Source organism: Cottoperca gobio, chromosome 21 (assembly GCF_900634415.1).
Source record: "Cottoperca gobio chromosome 21, fCotGob3.1, whole genome shotgun sequence".
Lineage (NCBI taxonomy): Eukaryota > Metazoa > Chordata > Actinopteri > Perciformes > Bovichtidae > Cottoperca > Cottoperca gobio.
In genome coordinates, this window is record NC_041375.1 from 13,831,041 (window position 1) to 13,851,332 (window position 20,292).

The 20,292-nt window shown below is 39.6% G+C and overlaps 1 protein-coding gene across 1 annotated transcript in view; it reads left to right on the top strand.

The window, feature by feature from the left end:
* The first annotated feature begins 11,652 nt into the window (after positions 1-11,652).
* The window catches only part of kcnh7 (potassium voltage-gated channel subfamily H member 7), a 34,936-nt gene continuing 26,296 nt past the window's right edge, over positions 11,653-20,292 (top strand). Inside the window, exons 1-2 of the mRNA XM_029459551.1 lie at positions 11,653-11,928; positions 12,272-12,502. Of these exons, the coding sequence (XP_029315411.1) occupies positions 11,853-11,928; positions 12,272-12,502 (307 nt within the window). The 5' untranslated portion in view covers positions 11,653-11,852. The remainder of the gene's footprint in view (positions 11,929-12,271; positions 12,503-20,292) is intronic.

Consider the following 20,292-nt stretch of genomic DNA (forward strand, 5'->3'; position numbering starts at 1 on the left):
GTGGTATTCTTTACGTCCCTATTTCTATTAAGCAGGCACTTGACTCATATAGGGTCGCTGTGAAGGAGTATGCAGTATGCAGTTTGTTTCTGCCCATGAGGAGCTGGGCTGGTGAAAGACAACTGACTCCATGGTGTAGTTCTGTAGTCCAGCAGCACTAGGTTTTTGTCTGGAGATTGACTCTACAGCTTCTTCACCATCTGCACTGCCTGCTTTGCTTTGCCATTTGAATGTGGTGCGTGTGGTGAGGATGTTCTATGCGAGATACTGTAACTCTTACAGAATTCTTTGTATTTTTTGGAGGATTACTCGGGCCATTGTCTCTTCGGGTATGCCATGTCTGCTGAAATGGGGGCACGGCTACGTACATCTTTCAGTTCCTCTGCCTCAATAAACTTGGAGTAGAAGTCTACTAGAACGATACTGTTTGCCCTCGAATAGATCTGAAGCTTCCCTCATCAAATGCCGTTTTGCCTGAATGCACAATTGTTTTGCCCTTATGCCTGGCCAGTATGGCACTTTCCGGGCTCATTGCTTGACTATTCCAAGGATAGATTGGTCTATGAGCTTCAACATGTGCTGACGCATAGTGGGGGGCACCACCATACACAGTCCCTTGAATATTATGTCACCCAACAACAAGAGCTGACTTTTTGAGTCCCAGTATGGCTGCACTTGAGTGGGCACTTTCCACCTGCGGTTGGGCCAGCCTTGCTGAATTGTCGGTTGGAGCCCACTTAACTCTTATTTGCATTCCTGCAGTTCTGAGTATTTCTGCTCACTGTAGGATCAAAATATCAGAGGACTGAAAGATGCGTGTACAGGTCCTCGAGTGTGTCGAAAGCCTCCTGCTGCTGGTTGGTTGGAGAAGCTGGTTGGGAATTCATTTTGAGAGGTATGTTACAAAACTTAAGAACCGGCAAACTCCATCTTTGGCAGTCGGCCATGGCATGAGCTGTACTGGTTCTCTTTTTTGCATTGTTAGGCCTCAGTCCCTTGACGCTGGATTGTGTCATGTTCTTCCACTGTGGTGAATGCTATGAGAATGACCATCAAGCTCATGGCTCCAGGAATACCCTCCAGAATAAGTGTCCATGATACGCTGGAATATTTCTTTGGATCATTTAAGGCGAAAGGTTAACAAAAGGTTGTGAGAAGGTCCTACACTTCATCCAATGCACACTTTGTCACAGAAACAACCTCCTCTACTGTATGCATAGGATGCTCTTTCTTGATGACATTGTTTAGGTCACTTGGGTCGATGCAGATTCTTCTCGTAGGCACTCTGTGGTAAGCTTGACTCAATACCCCTGTGCCCGTGTTTTTCAGCATTGTACGGCATCAAGGCAAGTCCATCAGCAGTCCCAAATCGTCAGCTGTGGCACATTTTCCTGCCCCTTGTCCAATATTTCAAACTCTTCGCTGAGTTTGCAGTTCTTGTGTTTTATTGTGAGGTTTACTGCGTCTTTAATGTAGCTTGTAATTGGAGTATGAGCGTGGTACCCTCTTAGAGCACTTCAAATCAACTGTGCGCATTAAGCAGCTGATAATTGCCCAGTGTTAACGTGCTACACTTTGCGCCAGTGTCAACATCACTGCTTTAGACACAGCTTGAATGTCTACCACCTATTTATCCTCTTCAGGAGGTTCTGCCTGAGTCATGTTTAGGTTTATGTTCAGCGCATCATCCTCCATTGAATCATCCTGAACTGGCTCTACATACACAGAGCCATACACAGAGCCACATAGGGGTTTGGTTTGTGGCGGTAGGAGCATTATGATTCTTAAACTGGACGATTCCCTTTGATTCCACCTGTGTTGTGGGTCTTTACCACAATTTGGGCAATTTTGGGGATAGTTGACTAACATTTGTTTCTCATGGCTTTTTTCTCTCTGTCCCATTTTAAGCACGTTCCTGCTAGAGGATGCAGGTCTGACGGACACTGTCTTCTCTTCTGACAATATTTATTTGCTTTTGTGACTTTTCAAACTGCTGAGGGATTTCTATGGCTTTACCCAGCGAGTCGAAATAAGTTGGTGACAGGGCTAGCTAAACTACATTATTTAACCCAGTTAATGCAGTTATTGGGGTAATATGAATTTCTCAACCTGTAAAGCAGTTATTGACAGAAATGTGTGGAGAATACAAACTTGTACCCATACAGGTGTGTTAAGTGTTGTGTTTTTGTAGTTTACTTTTGTAAAGAGTGGGTGCAGTGTAGAGATGTACACATGCGTACATGTAAAGAAAGTATAAGATGCAACATGATAGACAGGATGCAAGCTTTTATAACTACAATTTATGTGAGAATGATGTTATTTTATCAAACAAATATGTCAGGGAGTACCAGTTAAAGAAAGCGTACTGAGTGGACAAACCTTTCCCTTCTACAGTATGTGTAAAGAATAGGCTAACAAGTTTTATATGTAGGAAGTACCTTATATTTCCCACATATAGTGTTCAACTAAAACTGCAATTTAGAGTTTTGGTGTCTGTATTTTGATTATTTTCTAAACCTCAGATTTGCAAGGAGAAGTGTTTATTCCAACTCTCTTATCAGTAAGGTAGTAGGACCTCTGTATTGTTTAGTGTTAATGGCATGTGTTCTTCTCATCAGCTGCCAACACAGACATGATGATACTGTCTGATCGTGGGTGTAATTATCTGCTGACAGATTAGCTCCTACAATATTTTGAAATCGGCCTTTAGTCTTTGGATTGACTTTAACATTAGTGCATGCAGGGAAGTCTTTTTTTTATAATATACAGAATGAGATGCGGTTCTCAGCATCACTGTTTGACTGGGTGCTTCTTTGTGTCATTGTTTACTAGAACAGGATTACATGAGGACAATGTGTATTCTGCCAGCTTTTACATGGAGATCATATGTGTCATGTGCTGTGCATGGTTTAAACAGGATCAGGGTACTGCTCAGAATAGGAGACGTCACTTCTGAAACCTTATATGTGACTTCTGGTAGCAACCACATGATGTCAGCACAGAGCCATTTATTCCTGCAAAGACTACAACACGACATTTTCTGAGTTTGTCAGTCCATTTTTAGGAATGACCCAACCATATTCCTAAAATATTCACTATAAGCACCAAGAGCGCTCAAAGGTTCATGTGTTAGTGAAATGTAGCCGGTGCAGTAGTTACAGTGAATACATATGAACTAATAACATTTAGTTTAACTAAATAAGTTACATTTTTCACTCTATGATTGTATTTGAGATAATTCCAAATTATTTCTTGGAAATCCCTGCAGAAAGGGATATTTATATAGCTGCTTGTTGTGGGTTTCTCCTGTGACCCCCACTGAAAGAAGGCTCCCCCGTAGGACCAGGACCCCGTAGGACCAGGACCCCGTAGGACCAGGACCCCGTAGGACCAGGACCCCGTAGGACCAGGACCCCGTAGGACCAGGACAGTTCCCCACCAGCCCCCCAGCAGGTGGAACGTGCAGACTCCCTATATACACACCCATTCAAAGATCTGTTCCATTTAGAGACGTTTATTGTGCTAATTAAACCTAGTGTCGGTCCGTGTGTGAGCAAATATTTCTGTTATTCTGCAGATACAGACACTTCTCCCCCACTTATGTAAGACCAAGAATGTTTTGAATGTGTGCCAGTGAGATGCTAGAACACACAAATCTGCTTGGAACAAAAAAAACCTTAGTACAAAGGGAGGGAACACTGAAAAAGAAATGCTGCTTAATACAATTGTGGTAAATCCTATCTTTGTAAAAGTTGTATAATGTTCAGTATAGTTAAACATGATGGATTTGATTCTAAACACAAAACAACATTGAACATTATTCATGTTTAATGCACAGCTATTGCATTAGATTATATGCAAGGAGCAGTTATTTCCATTGCATTCAACTTAAAGATAACATATTATATAATGTATGCATTATATAAGTGAAGGCTGGGAGTGACCTGCGCCATGCTCGCTTTCTTCTTCTTCTTACTGAGTTTACTGCTGAGTGCTTCCTCATCTTCATCTTTTTTTAATATAACAAAATCCCAAACCTCTGTTTTATTTTTAGTCATTAAAGATAATTGCATCTGCATCACCACAACAGTGGATGATAGTGAAGATCAGAGAGAAGTACAGTATAGCAAGGGAATATTAATTAAAAATGCTTAGGCAGTCTGCGTTGCTGTATAAAAACAAACATGTCTCCTTTGAGGAAAGCAAAAAAGCAAGATTCATGTCCCCGTTCTCAGTCGTAATTGATTCATGACAGTTACACACGCATTTGCTGGTGTGGTGGCTACAATATGTTGTGGACATTCATGCATGTAGCTGTCTGTTTTACTGTAATGACTGCATCCTAAACTTTTCATTAATTGTTTCTGGCCTATGTATGAGAGGAAAATACCTCATATAAGGTCGTTGTAGGCTGTTTGGGTGATGCATGACAACATCTGTGTTAGTTACTTTGGATGTGGAGATGGCCTTTTTCTATTAGCTACCCTCCAGAGAGACAAATCTGTGGAGTCAGAATACTGAGTGAAAGTCATGTGAGCTGTGCCAAACAGACAAGAGAGCTCCGCCTACCGTATGAACATAAAACACACCCTCAAAGTACTGTTCTGCAGAGCACAGTGACATGAAGGGCGACCGAACTGATTTAAAGCTTTACAAATAATATTTATACATTTTCTAATGTTAGCTACCTCAACCTGTTGCTTTAAATAAAGAGCTTGGTGTATTTTTATATTATAGTGTTCACTTAATTCACAAGCAGGGCTCAGTTATGAGGAAAACAGTAATGAGGAAAACAGCACCATAGAACAACTGTATGAAAAGTAGCACACATTGCCTGGGGGAGAGGGGCAGCGACACATCTACTGGGGCACACCAGTTTCCATGGTAACCTCTGATCACAGGGAGGATAACTGAAATGAGGTAATCACTCCAGTGAGCCCTGCCAGAAGATTGACAACAGTGGTAATGAACTGCTTCTCCTAAAACGTGCTAAGAGGAAGACAATAGCCGGAGATTTATCATATCTTGATGTTATGAGTCTCTCACGGAGCTGTATAGAGGATGCAGTCACTGTGTACTCCAGGGACATATCCAGTATATTCAAAGTTTTGATAGGGATCAATTTCTGATCACAGACACATTTAAAACAGTGGTAGAAAACATACAACAGTTCCTCTTACATGAAAATGTCTACGGATCTGGTCATCAAAGTACCAAAGTGATTTGGAATGGCGTTCTTTTTGTCAGCGTCAGATTTTAATTGTCGACATTTTAATTACATTTAGTTATTGGGGGAAAATTCAGTGGCTGTGCCCTTTGCATTGCATTACACTGGCCCTGAATAAATGATCTGTAATGATGTTCAGCCGTAGCCTTCCAGAGTCATTTGCACTAGGGAAAATGGGCATACTGCTGATGATGTCAGTGGTAAACTCCTACCAGTAGAAGAAGAACAAAAAGAGAGGCTTTAATGTAGCCTCATGTTGTGTTACATACTCCCTTTACATGCAGTGGTAGTTGAGGATGATTAATGGCAATGTCTCATTTTGATCCTAATTATCTTTTGTTCAGATAATCTCATGGAAATGATCCTAAACGGCAACCAATATTTTCTGTATGTTTATACGTTAATCTATAAATACAGTTTTTTCTAAGCAGGATTTGCGTAAGCTTTATGTATCACAACTAATTCTCCTTCCACAGGCAGTCTGAAAAACAACAATGGATGGCTGACCTACAGAAGATGCCTGGTGTCATCAGCAGTCATAACCTGGACAAAGGAAAATAGCAAAGCAAGCCACACAGGAGGCTGTCAGATGACTTTGTAGCCTATTGTGGGTGGCAACATATGGTGCTTGTGCCTAGAGACTGCAGCTGCTTTCACAAGGGGCCTAGCAGTTCCCTTCACAGTGTTGGAGCAGGAGACAGATGCTGCAGTATGTTTGACCCTTCAAATGAATGGAAATGTGATACAGGATGGTTCAAAAACAATGTTTGAGCCCAAGGCACCGGAACGCAATTACTGTTGAGGCTCTAATTAAGCATTTGACATCTTTTCATGTCATTTTGGGAAACCCTTTCTCAAAGCACACGTTTCACCCTTTGTGACGGGTCTAAAATGTTCAATAGTGCCTAAGGGACAAAGCACCGACCTCTGGCAGATTAAATGATATTGCGAAGTCACATACTAAGCCCATTTTTTTCTCCATTTTTTTTCTGTCTCATTGAGGGCAGATGGTGGAGAATGTGTGCAGTGGCATATGGGGTAAGGCACAGCAGCAAAAGCAGCAATAGCACTCTGGTGTTTTGCACTAGTGGATTATTCTCGGAGAGAAGGCCGTAATGGTTTATATGGACAATGAGTAAACCCTGCAACTGTGGCTCATGGGTGTTTGCGTTTGGGCCACAGTAGCAGAGAGAGTAGAAAAGGGTGAGCGAGAGAAAAAGAGAGAGAGAGCTACTGCCGTGAGACCTGGATTAGGATCTGGACAGTGGATGCTGCTGTGGCTGCTGCTGTTTTTCAGATTGCTCTAAATTCTCAGAGATTATCGGAATGAATGAATGAATGAATGAATGGATGGCAGCCTGATTTTCAAAACAACCATACAGTATCAAGAAAGTGCTGTAATCCTTTTGAGACTGTGCATTAAATGTGGACAAACTGCTATCCCATGATTTATTTACAAAGGTCTCACTTTTTAAGAATATAATGGGATATGACACAAGGGTGATCTTTATGCAGAAATTGTGTTTCCACGTTCCCCTTCCACATAGTTTAGCTCATCTGTGAAACGGGACATTCACTTTGTTGCTCAAAAGATTAATGTTTTCTGGCACTTAGGTTTGAAATGTGGTGCGTCTTCTTCTTCACTAAAGCATCGTCCTCTCTTCTGAAATCCCGCCAAGCAGAAACTATTGTAACCCGACAGCCCAATCACTAGTCCTGGAGCCACAGACTGATAAATGTCATCTTAGTCAGTTACAGATACCACTGCCTGTTATTGATGGAAGATTAAATGCATTCATGCATCTTGTTTGAGTTGCACCATTTAAAGATAAAAGGTCCGGCACCGTGCCATTAGAGTAAATGCTCTCTTAACATGTTAAAACCTGCGTGGTACGGGTTTAGGGTTTTACTCACTTAGTTTTATTTCTCACAGTTGAGTGGAGTGCTGCTCATCAAGTTGCTGATCCCAACTTCTATCCTCTTTACTGTAAATTGCAAACCTGTCATTTCAGATATGGTATTTAAAGCTGCCTTTTAACATTACATCATACAGTATATAACAAAAGCCAGTCGAAATCTGGCACATATGATATTAAAATAAATTGAAGACATAAGAAGATAAATAGTTTAAACCAGTGCTCTTTTTGTCTCCACTACTTTAGCTTTTAAAGATGAAAAAATAGCTCCTGCTTAATATAATATCTTTATTTCAAGTGTAAATCACATGCATGATACAGATGCATTGTGAGTTGTGGGTAAGCATAGTAGGTGTACACTACAATATGCCTTTACCCAAGGCCATACAGCTACACGGGAGAGTGTTTCCCTTGTTTGCAGCTCTCAGTTAGCATCACCCCTCACCCACCCATTGCTACACTTTGCTTTTACCAGTCAGCATATATGCCAGTATTCATTAAGTATGTTTTCAGAAGTGAAATGCACAGAACAATGATATTTCTCACATTAGTCATACTGTAATGCTGTAAGTAATAGTTTGGTTTCCTCGTCCTAGAATGGACAAATCAATCAGCTGGATGTTCATCCTAAAATACTAAGCTAAACAAACAACCGAAAAGAAACAAGTCATGAGTTTCTAATCTAATTGCTAGTGACTAACGAGAGCTCTCTGAAAGGTTCAATTGTAGCCGTGTAGTGAGTAATGGATAGGAGCTGCAAATTGGCTTAATGCAACAGAGATTTAATAAAATACAGCAGACAAAGCACAATGGCCCGCGGACCTCTGTGTTTCTGGGTACAAGAGGAAAAACAAATGATTATCTTGGCTGTTACTTGCAACAACAACAAAAAATGGTATCAAAGCTGAGTTTTAAAGTTTATCAGTGTAGTGCAAAACAAGATAACAGCTACCGCCACAAGTTTTTGCCAAATCTAATCTAATGTAAATCCTGGAGTGTTTTTCACCCTAAGACACACACCTGCAGCTCAGCTCCACACAATATCGCACCAGCCCGGGTTCATAAGTATTGTAAGTATTGAACGATTGTATCTTTTATTATGAAACAGGATGATATGGCCTGTCAGGTAGATTGAATTACCAAAACAATGAATCACAAATTGGGATGGTAATTGGTTAAATACAAAAACATACACACTCATCTTGATATTCATGAAATATATATGATCTCTGGGTGTGCTCATGTTTGTACATGTGTGTTAATCCCATGAGCTTTCTCAGTCTGAATTGGCCAGGTGGATGATGAGCTCGAGCTGAAGAACTGGGGCAGATGTTACAGGACTGTAAGTGAGGTTTTGCATAACGCATACATTTTCATATTTTTCACTACCTGGCAGTTGGCGGTACTCTTCACAGATTAGCTACACTTTTATTTATTTGGTTTACAAGCGCCCATTCTTGAAAATCAGTGCACATCAGTGAAGTTATACCAGCTCCCCTCCCCAGCATCCAGAGGATACAGAGAGCGGTACTGAAACTGCAGGACCATGGACAGCGTCTCATTCAAACTCAGGTCGTGCTGACTTTATTGGAAAGTTGTGTAGAAAATTATTCCAACATTTGGGATCCCCAAGTTCCATTTAACAAAGCTGTCCAATATCTCGAGTTAGAAATAAGTCGAGAATTTATACTTAGTGAGTATACTTTTTATGAATTCAAAGGTAATATACTAAAGGTGTGATGAAAGCTAAAATGACCATAATAATATTAACTTTTTCAAGAAATGCTTAAATATATTGAAATTGGACCGTCCATGTATTCTGGGGTAGTACCTTATTAATAGATAATAGATCTAGTTATTACTTAAATAGGCCCTTATGACAATTCAAGGATCAACAGCCTCTGGACATAATGGCAGGCTCTCTCAATATTTAAAAAAGGAAATTAAAGACTTAACTTTTGAATAATGTTATGCCTTCCGTTTTTAAGTTTTAATCATCGTTTTTTACATATATTTTATCTCATCCAGTTAAGAAGATGCCTAGCAATCATTATTTCAGGTAGAGTCACAATTGTATTAGTTTATTAGTATTGCTAGTCCTGCTTATGTCACTGAGAATCAACAGTCCAGTCAGCGGCATGCTGCTGTTTTCAGCTGATTGTTTTAGATCACGAGATGTTCTGGTTCAGTCCCTGCAACTCTCACCATGCCCCCATCTAAAACTGTGGGGAGTTGAGTCCAGCACACATGCACCTGAATTGAATTGATGCACCACAATTGGAAACCAAAGGGAAAAATGTTTACTTTGGAAAAACAAGCCAAGCCAATACAATCTACTGTATATATATTTTTCTAGATTTAGTCCATCCATCCATCCATCGTCTACCACTTATCTGGGGTCGGGTCGCGGGGGCAGCAGCTCCAGTAAGGAACCCCAATCTTCCCTTCTCCGGACCACATCCTCCAGCTTCAACTGGGGGATCCCGAGGCGTTCCCAGGCCAGTGAGGAGATATAATCTCTCCACCGAGTCCTGGGTCTTCCCCGGGGTCTCCGCCCAGCTGGACGTGCCTGGAACACCTCTCTAGGGAGGCGCCCAGGTGGCATCCTTACTAGATGCCCGAACCACCTCAACTGGCTCCTTTCAACGTATGATTTAGTCCAATCTGGTATTAAAACACCAGTGGAGACTGGACCAAACAACAGTTAAAACACCACTAAATACTGGATTATATGTGTATTTAATTCACAGTGGTTCACATCACACATCAGCCACACAAAGTAGAACAGATGCATAATGAACTGAACCCTAAGGAGTGGTACTAGATGTTCAACACCAGTTTTCTTATCTATAATTTTACATAAAGATGATTGGCACTGAAAGATGTTGTGCTAATTATAAATTGAATAAGGATTCCAATTATAACCTGAATGTATCAACCTCTTCAGCACCACGGACAGCTACTCTAAGAAGCTCCTGGCAGTCACACACCTGACCTGGTGTCTTTTCTAGGTATAATTGCTGAACAGACGTCTGCTTGGGTTAAATGTTGGCTATATGTCTGAGACTGATGCCATTGCATAAGATGTATTAATATATCAATTTGTATTATATTGATTTATTACACAGCTTTATTGAATACTCCATTCTGATTGGTCAATTATCGCATTCTATCATCTGTTGTTTCTTTATAGGCCGCTGATATGAATAACAGACCCTGAACACAGCATATCCAATTCAATCTTTTTTTTCTTTTTTTTGTGAAATTATCAATTTCTTTCGTAAGTAACTGTGTAATAAGTGGAATAATGTACAGCGAGTGGGTCATCATTGCAAAATGAACCGCGGCAATAATGACCAGCACGCTGTACATTATCCCGTAAATATGATAAATTATAAAAAAATACTTGAAATATACAATTTTTTATTAATTTGAATTGAGTTTATATAGCTCATCTATAGATTAGTTTGATATTTTAGGGAATCTGCTTATTCTGTGAGAGTTTGATGAGAAACTTGTCTGTTCAATGTAAAGCTACAGACAACAGCCAGTTAGCTTAGCTTAACTGGAAGCGGCTAGCCTGGATCTGTCTAAGGGTAACAAGCCACCTATAGCAGCTTTGAAGCAGTGGCCACAAGTGACTGGGTGTAACTGCTCCTGACTGAGAAATAGCACACAACCCCCAGTAAAACAAAGAATTGTCATTTTCACACTTTTTGTAATTAGATCATTTAGACAGCTGGCCAAGAAAAGTGCATAACAGTAGTAATAGTTACTATAAAAGGATCTGGATTACGTCTGGATGTGCGTGCTTTTGTAAATACTAAATACAAATATGAATGACTGTTTCTTTAGAGGTTTCTGAATAATCATACATTTATCAGTATGAGCTATTTAGACACATAGGCTACTGAAAGCAGTAACAAAATATTGAAAAGTAGAACTAAAGCACAAGTTACAGCATACTCTATAGTAGTAGGCTATAGTAAAGCCTATAGTAAAGTAGGCTATCTATATGTATATTAAAATAACTGTAGACTAAAAATGCAGGTACAAACTAGTTTAACGCTTTTGTCCAAAAATAAAGATAAAACGTGTGTACTAATATAAAATACTAGCCTACTTTCAATTCAGGTTCAGGTTAAGCAGCGCTCCTATAGTATGAAACCACAATGGAAGCATTACATTACGTATAGCCTACTGTATCACACTACACTAAAAGTCATGAAAACAAACGCTTTTTTATGCAGGGTAGCATATTGTAGGGCATACAATTCCTAAGAAGCGCATATATTCCGATAATGCTCAGTCTCGGTGCACGAGGCAGGGACTTATCCTTACCCGAGGTGGAGGGAAGGAAACTAAGTCCCATGGGAGCAACGTCACTCCCCTCGGCATATCAACCTCCGCTGTGAGCGCCCAGCACACCACTACAGAGGACGTCAGGAATGCTTTGCGAATTGAATCTAACTAGAGCTATCCTCCCCGATTCCGTGCGTTTCGGCGAGAAGGCACTTACATGCACAGGCATACAAGTGGGCTAAAGAACTCCTCGGCGAAGTGGGAAGGTCATTGTGAGTGGAGAGAGTGCTCGCGTCGAGTATGCTCCGTGGTAAAGGGAACATCACAAAGAGCCAACATCTGTAACTTCGGGATTTACTTGTAAAGGCGCTTCTTACTGGAGATCGTGGGATATTCTGTGTATAATCATGCCTGTGAGAAGAGGTCACGTTGCGCCACAAAATACATTCCTTGGAATGATTATCCGGAAATTCGAGGGTCAGAGTAAGTATCATCTTGATTTACAATTGCTGCTACCTGATAAGATAATACTACGAGTAAATGTTTTGACAATTTATCATTAAGGGAAATGCTGAATGGATACCTTTAAGTTTATCTTGTGATATAAGTATCCCATTAAAAACGTGTGTATGGGAATAAAAAAAATGTTTTATTGGAAGACTTTCTTTTATTGGAAAACAAACAAAAGACCAAATAGTGGAATTGTGAATATATTCAACTAGATCGCTGATTGGTATTATGTGTGAGATGCCAACATAGTGTAGGCTCTGAGGTCAGATGTACCACACTAGGCAGTACTCAATGCATACTTATTCTTTCAATGTAGACCGGAAATTTGTGATAGCCAACGCCAGGGTGGAGAACTGTGCAATCATTTACTGCAACGACGGCTTCTGTGAGATGACAGGCTTCTCGAGACCAGACATTATGCAGAAACCATGCACCTGCGACTTCCTTCACGGCAACTTGACAGAGAAAGAAGCCATCAGCCAGGTGGCCCAGGCTGTGTTTGGCTCCGAGGAGCGCAAGGTGGAGATCACCTACTACCGCAAGGATGGTATGTCACTCACCTGGCACAATAGCACCATGCCCGTAAGCCGAGAGAGGTCTTTTGTGACGTGTTGCTCCTGAGAACGCAACTACTGCAGATCCTCACTATGTCCAGTCCATGATGTGGCTTGCCAGTTTGTCACCAACCAGCCAGATCAGTTACAACATGTGTTTGAGATTCAGACATTACACCTGATAGATGAAAACAATGAGGGCAGTCAGATTAGTAACTCCTTTTCTAACCTTTATGCCAAAGGTATTCATGTACTTCGTGGAAGTAGCCGGATACATATAACTTTGATCCAACGCATACATCAGCAGGGTTAGGAATAGAGATAAAAAATAAAAAATCCAAACAGCATTTGCTGAATATAATATCGAAACAATAACACATGGGAAATGGTTTGTTTTGGTGTGAAAATGGCATTATATTAATGTAATTAGTGTTTAGTTGTGTGAATTACAGAGGAGGTATACCAGTCAAAATCTCCATGTGAAGAAGTATTGAAACACAGCGATAGAATTATGGAAACATCTTTTTGGCAACTGCCGTGATTCAGAGCCTCATGTGCCTGGAAGACACACAAAAAAATCTGGCTGCCAAAATGATGGCGTGCACCTCATGAACATAGAAATAGGATGAATCAGTAGGTGCGATGTCAGGAGATAACATGATCCATATGTGTGCTTTGATGGACAAAGTGAGAGATGGTGGTAGAGCTCACCTGCTGTCCTGTCAAGTCTGTGATGTCTTCTAACTATGCCAAAAACACATCTCACTTTTTAAACAAGATATTCTCACTGAGTATTTGAGGATCTCTGATGCATTAAGCCACGTTGTGCAGCAAAGGTGTGCAGCAGCTTTAGTAAACAGCGGGTCAATCCAATAATATGTAAAAGTGCTGCACATGTGATAGGCTACAGTATTGCCAGCTTTGCATTAAACATTCTCTCACTTTAATGCTAGAATGAAGTTTGTTATTCACTTTTGGTCAATCCTAGTCCCGGTTACTGCAGAGACAGCCTTCGGAGTCAGAGAGAATTAATACGATGTTACCGCTCGGTGACATAATTCTCTGGATTGACCACCTCCTGCCATGTTCTCACATGAGCTTTTTATGGTCAGCATGAATCAATTCCAAAGTACTCCACTTAAAGAGAAGTGTAACAAGAACATTCTTTTTTTTTTTTCAGTTTGCGCCAACAGAGGCCAACCTCTCTGCGTGTGCGTGATATTGTAACTCATATTTCTTACTCTGCGATAACTTTCAAGGCATATACAAACAGCAGTATATGAGGAGTCTAAACTGGAAAATAAGAGACAGAATATTTGATTTAATCATAAGGAGCCAGGTCTTTAATTTTTAATCGTGAGTTTGATTAGATTCTAGGCCATGGATACATGTTTAATCTACCATCAACAGCCATCGGCCTGTACTAATTTTATTTTTGTTTTTTTGCTAATCAGGAAGAAACTAAGAGCCAGATGCTACACTGCTAAAATAGAATGTTTCAGAAACCTGCAACACGATTACATAAAACAGTCCAGGGTCTGTTTTTTGAGAGCATGAACAGCTTGGTTTTTGACAAGTAGGATTTTACTACTTCATTTAGTCTCCCATCTTAGATGCATATGCTGTATCCCATCGGAACATCATTTGCCTGTAAGGTTTAAAGCGTGGCAAGTGAGAGCTACAGAAACCTTCCGACATAATCGCTGCACTCTGTCTCTTCTCAATCCTCCCCGGTGTGCATCGCGGCTTCAAGACACAACTCCTAATACTCCTTAGAGGAATTTACAGTGAGCATGTGTGCTCATGAATAAAGATGTCAGGGCTGACAGTGCAGTGACTGGGAATGAGCAGTTTACAGGGTAAATGCATTAAACTGGTAAGGGGGGACACAAACCACACACGCTCACTGCTATAGGGAATGAAAGATTTATGGCATCCTTAAGAGGGACGACCATGTGGAAAGTGGATGTATTCCATGTCTCCTTTCGTAACTGTATTTTAAATTATTAGTCCTCATGCAAATCACTTAATCCATTGTAATCCATGTACCTACTGCACGTCAAAAATCACATGAGCGTGTCAAAAAAAAGATATGTTATTAGTATTCCCTCTGTCTATTTCTCCAATATATATATATATATATATACAGTATATATATATATATATACAGTATATATATATATATATACAGTATATATATATATATATATATATACAGTATATATATATATATATATATATATATATATATATATATATACAGTATATATATATATATATATATATATACAGTATATATATATATATACTTATGATCTGCGGACATGCCTTAAATGCTTGTGTTTTGAGAAATTGCAATGTGACAAAGTGCAGTTTGTTTATTCTCAATACCCGCAGTGGGAAAATAAAAAAAGTAAGGTCAGGATTTGAGGAAGCCGTGTGGCATCAGGAGCAACAAAGCTTTGACTTGTTTCCCTGAAAAGGCAAAAAGTTAAGCTGCTTATGCGTATGCTTAGAAATTAAAAGTCGTGGAACAACAGGGACCGTAGGAGCGCACTAAAAGCCTTTAGCACGAAGGCATTTTCGTTTAATTTTTGTGTTCCCCTCTATGTGAACAGCCAAGACGGGTTGTGAGAGAAGATACCACAGGCACAGTCTTCCTCCAGCGATGATACATAATCTATGAGATAAATGCTTTCCCTTGATGGCTTTGTGAAGCTATCCTATTCCACGGGGTGTAATAATACTTTGTACCTGAATGAGTCTTAACAAAAGGAAGCTGACACCGTGCAGAAAGAAGTTAAATGGATAATGGCTACATAACAGTGGCAGCTCAGCTAACCGTGCTGAATGATCTGGGACATGTGGTATGCGTGGGTGCTGGGTTTCATAGGTGACTCCCCACCGAGGGAACTGAAGGGCCGCGTACCCCTGCTGAGGGTTTAGTGGCAAGGGTGTCTACACTGCACAAGGTATGCTGCAGGACACTTGGATGTCCACGCTCCAAAAGAGCACATCCATTTTTCATCACACACTCAGCCCTCTTTGGTATCTTACAGTATGAGGTGAAACACATACAGTGCTTCCCTCATCAGGTTTCATTGGTTAGATTGAAATCAGCGTGTCCACGTAAATTTAACAAATTAAAAACAGCCCAGTAGGACTTTCCATCTCGGTGAAAGGGAAAGTGTGGATAACATGCTATAGCTTAAACTAATTTCCAAGAGAGCATCATGATAGAGAAATTGCCATTTTTATTTTAATTGGATGGTTTTCTACCATCGCCTTGATTACGATGTCATACAGGTTTATTGGTAGCGAAGAGGAGCAGATGGAGCTTTGATTACAATAAAATTACAGGTCAAACTTGGCATCGGATTTAGAATTTGCACAGGAATGTTCATCCACGGGCTATTTTTATCTCATGGGATGCTTGTACTGGAGGTGGTAATCTAATATTCCTCTCCATACCATCTGTGTTTTTCTCTTAATCAGTCATTGTATGCTAACTTACATTTTTTTTTACCATCCATTGCATTTCAATCCGCCAACATTTGCACCAAATTAAACAGAATAAAAGATTGTGGAGCAAAATATTATGAATTGATAAATGTAAACACAAATAAAATGTAGTTTGAGCCAGAGCTGCTAGTTATCTGTGAAAACTCTGGAGACACTGATTGAAGATGAAATGAGGCCGGGCTTTGTAGCTTACAGCGCTCTCGCCGAGGCGAGATGTTGCCACAAGGCCCAAGGACTCTAAACAAAGGGTTAGCTTGCATGGCCTCTCCCTGCATGCCCTAGTCCCGATTGGCTATGCCCCAGTAACGTTGCGTTACGTGGCTTAAGCAGAATAGCCCTAAACAAGAAACATGTCAGATTTCATTACACAAGACTACCAAGCAGTAGTCTGAGGCTGTACTGTTTCAAAGCTCCAGTTGTTGATAGTACATCTGTAGATGGATACAAAATCAAAAATCAGCGCTTAACAATATTTCTCATGTTTGTCCCTAAAGCATGAAGCCTCAATACATCAATCGAATAGCATGGTTTAAATAAGAAATCTAAGAAAGAAATGAGATTATAGAAAATGTATAGCTGAGCATTTGGGGTTCAAGTACCGTCCAAACATGGCCATAGCTGCCGGACATGGTTAACATCATCGACAGTAGAGCAGTGTGTATCACCGAGTGTCCATTAATTTGCTGACCTTTATGTAGAGTGTTTCACTACGAGCCAAGAAATGTTATTTACACCTGCTTGAATGAATGGACAGTATATTAAGACTCGCTTCCTTTTTCATGATGGAAATTTCATTACTGTAGATTCTATTTCCATCATCAATTATTAAAACATTGCTGCTTATAATCAAGTGATCCTTTGGACACTCTTACAATCATGACTCACGGGTCAAACAGAGTTGTGGTGAAACGGTAAGATGTCTTAAAAGATACATAAACTCAGATAGTAGTAGTGGTAATATTTAAGAAGTAGTGCGAGTCCTGCATTAAGGCAAATAAAGCGCTCCAAATAAATAAAACATAAGCCAATTAAAAGACACATTTACCATTTCCGCTGCTTGTGTTTTCTAAATTTGCTGTGCGTCTCTTAATGGCACGTACGATTTCTTTCTAATTTCCCAGAAGAGCACCCATTTGTCAGAGTATAAAACAAAAAGGGCTGTTGCAATGTTTGATTTAATTGCTTTATTTTTAATATAATAGTTAATCAATATATGCATTGTCAAAGTGAAGTGAAGAGACAATAAAGGTCAGGTGTGCTTGTTACAAAACGGTTTGTACTGACCTTGTCTAAAGACAAAAGGGTTCAGAAAAGCTGTAATTGAAAGTGGGATGAAAAGCTTGCCATCATAATGAGGAGAAAGATATTATGAATCCTACAAAGGAGCGTGGGGAAAAGCAGAAAGTGATTTCAAATGCTGTTTGATGATGCAATAAGAACTTTAAGCATACTGACGCATTTAGATGGGTTAGAGACATGCAGCTGGACCAAGTCAAACTATGAAAATGACAATGATGACAGAGAGAAGAAGCTACAAATGAAAGCAAAATAAGGAAAGCATGAATTCAAACTTAACTGTGAAGATAGGTAACATGCCTGAGTTTAAAATGCATGATGATTCATGTCAGAGAAAATGAAACATACTGTAAGGATGAAACAGTAAATGTGTTGATGTTGATGGTGTATATCTCCAGTGCATTGAGTTGTCATAGTCTTACTGTAGTAGTAGCTTCTTTTACAAGTGGAATGTCAGAATGCGTTAACCTATATTTGATTTATACTGTTATTCAGTTTTGTTAGTTGTTTATCAAGAAAAGAAACATTTTCCTGTCTAATTCTGTAACTGTGCAACTAAGTATAACGCACAGTAGTATTACAACAACTTTTATAGAGGTCAAATTACAAAGCCAATATTATTTCCCAATGAATCTGAAAAAGACCATAGCTTCTCATAAAACGGTCTGACAGTTGTGTTAATCATGCAGCTTCAACTGAGAAGTTATGTCTGCCAAAGCTATTAGTCAATCAACAGGGGCTGGCAGCACAGAGACAGAAATCTAGGGATTCTTCTCCATCCGTTTTTATTCACATAGTATTCGAGGAGTTTGACTTGAAATGCAAAATTCGGTTTTAATTGTATTATCACACAATCATAACAAGCCTCTCATTCTAAACCTTAATGTGCATGTCAATAACACTATTTTCAATACACACACAATTCATCATGGAATTATGTGGAAGTATTACTATTAGATAAACTGAATAAGGTTAGGTTGAATAAGGATAATCACAAATGGGGGGGGGGGGGGGGGAGAATTAAATCAATGCTTTGGATTTACGTCATTTGCCAAAGTATATTCAGTAGTCTCTTGTTGGCACTTGTTGGTAGTCTAAAAGAAGATGAATGACACAATTGTTCCCATTGAATGGCTGACGTCATCTTTCTTTCTGAGTAGCTCTGCCGATCACATGGCTTACTGCCACTGATTTGAGGGAAGAATAGCGCTCCTTGTTTACCAAGATACACTGACAAATACATTAGTTTACAAGATGACATATAATATAGTGATTAGAACAAATCATCACATAAACAAGAACTGCTCAGTCTCTGCTGATTTAACAAAGCAGTTATTGAGAGGCTTTCCTTTGATCCAATTTGGTAGAGGTGACATTCAGCAGGAGACCAGATGAGAGGAGACCCCCTTGGCTTACCCTTTAAGCGTGACCATTGTTTTCCCATCTGGTCAGGTAAACTCCAGCCCAGAAATATTTTTGCTGAATGTACCATCTTGTTTATCATCTTAGTTCTATATAATGCACACTAGATCTCTGTTTTTATGAACTAATACAAATATTCCATATATTACCTCTTTTTCCAGATTGTAGAGTTTATAACGTCATATTCTTTTATAGAAATTCATTCAGATTTGCATTCCTTTGTAAACTTCTCATGTCAGCTGATAATAATGCATTTACATTATTCTACTGTTATAGGTAGCTTTAAGACACGCTTACATGTTCTAGTATATTCCGTAAAGAAAAATACACTTAAGAGAATGCATATGGTTGCATGTAGTAGGGAAACCCTAACCCATGCTGTGAACAAAAAACATGTTTTTTATTTATATGCTCATAGCTGCATTCAGTGAACATTAGCAATTCATTTTCAATATACGGGTTATTGCTCTAAACAGAAAACTTTAGAAAACCCCTGACAGAGAGCAAAATTAAGATCAACTGTGATTGCATGCCTGAGCAACGGAGTAAAGGGGACATCTGCGTCGTTTCCCTACATAATGAGGAGGAATGTTGAAATCTCATATTCTCATTTTTCATTTCTTCATATACATACACCAACTCATCTCTGCCTGCCTCTATACTGAGGACAGTAATGCAACACTTGATGCCTCAGACAGGAAAGCTAAACATTTCATCATTTGTAATACCATGGGAGACATACAGTGATACATTTCTAGGCCAACTCAAAAGTAATCTCAGTTCCTGCCGGGAACTTTTGTTCCCTCCTCTCGTTCAACATTTTCTGCCCATCCCCAGTGTCCAATTTTGAATAAAGGAAAAATGCCCAGAAAATAACATCAAAAAGCAAAAAAATTTGGATGGAAGATTTTAAGGATTTATCACTGACGAGATTTAATGCTGCCGGATTTATCAGATAATTAAAAGTCACTCTCTCTGAAAAATGAGCATACTGTCAAATCAAACATATCATAGTCAAAACCAAAAAAATGCTCCATTTCAGGGAGGGGAAAATGTAGAATTAAATGAAGTATTTCTAGGAAATGCAGGAAAGTGCTTTTTATGAACAAAAAGGATTTTCTGAGTACGGGGTCGCAGTTATCCAGCTGCTCTTCTACTTTACAACATAACCAGGCACCCATGACACCAGACAAGACGTGTGCGGAGAACACATCCACTGGTCTTATTATACACACGCAGCACATACACATGCTGTACTATTTATAGCCATTCATTCAAAATATACTATTGAAACATTGAAATCTCAAATACTGTCCATTTTCTTTATGTTTTCCATTGTCTTAAAATCACATCATCTTACTCTCAGTGGAGACAATGCAGCGTCACTGCTATGAGATTTGATGCAGAAATCCTTCCAATAGAACTCTGGCACGTCGAGGCTGGCCGAGCTTGTTATATTTAGTCGGACAGCAAGTCTACTGCTAATGAATGCTGCTGGCAGGGTGTCTGTGAGCCCTGCAGAGATTACAGTGAACACTGGTAA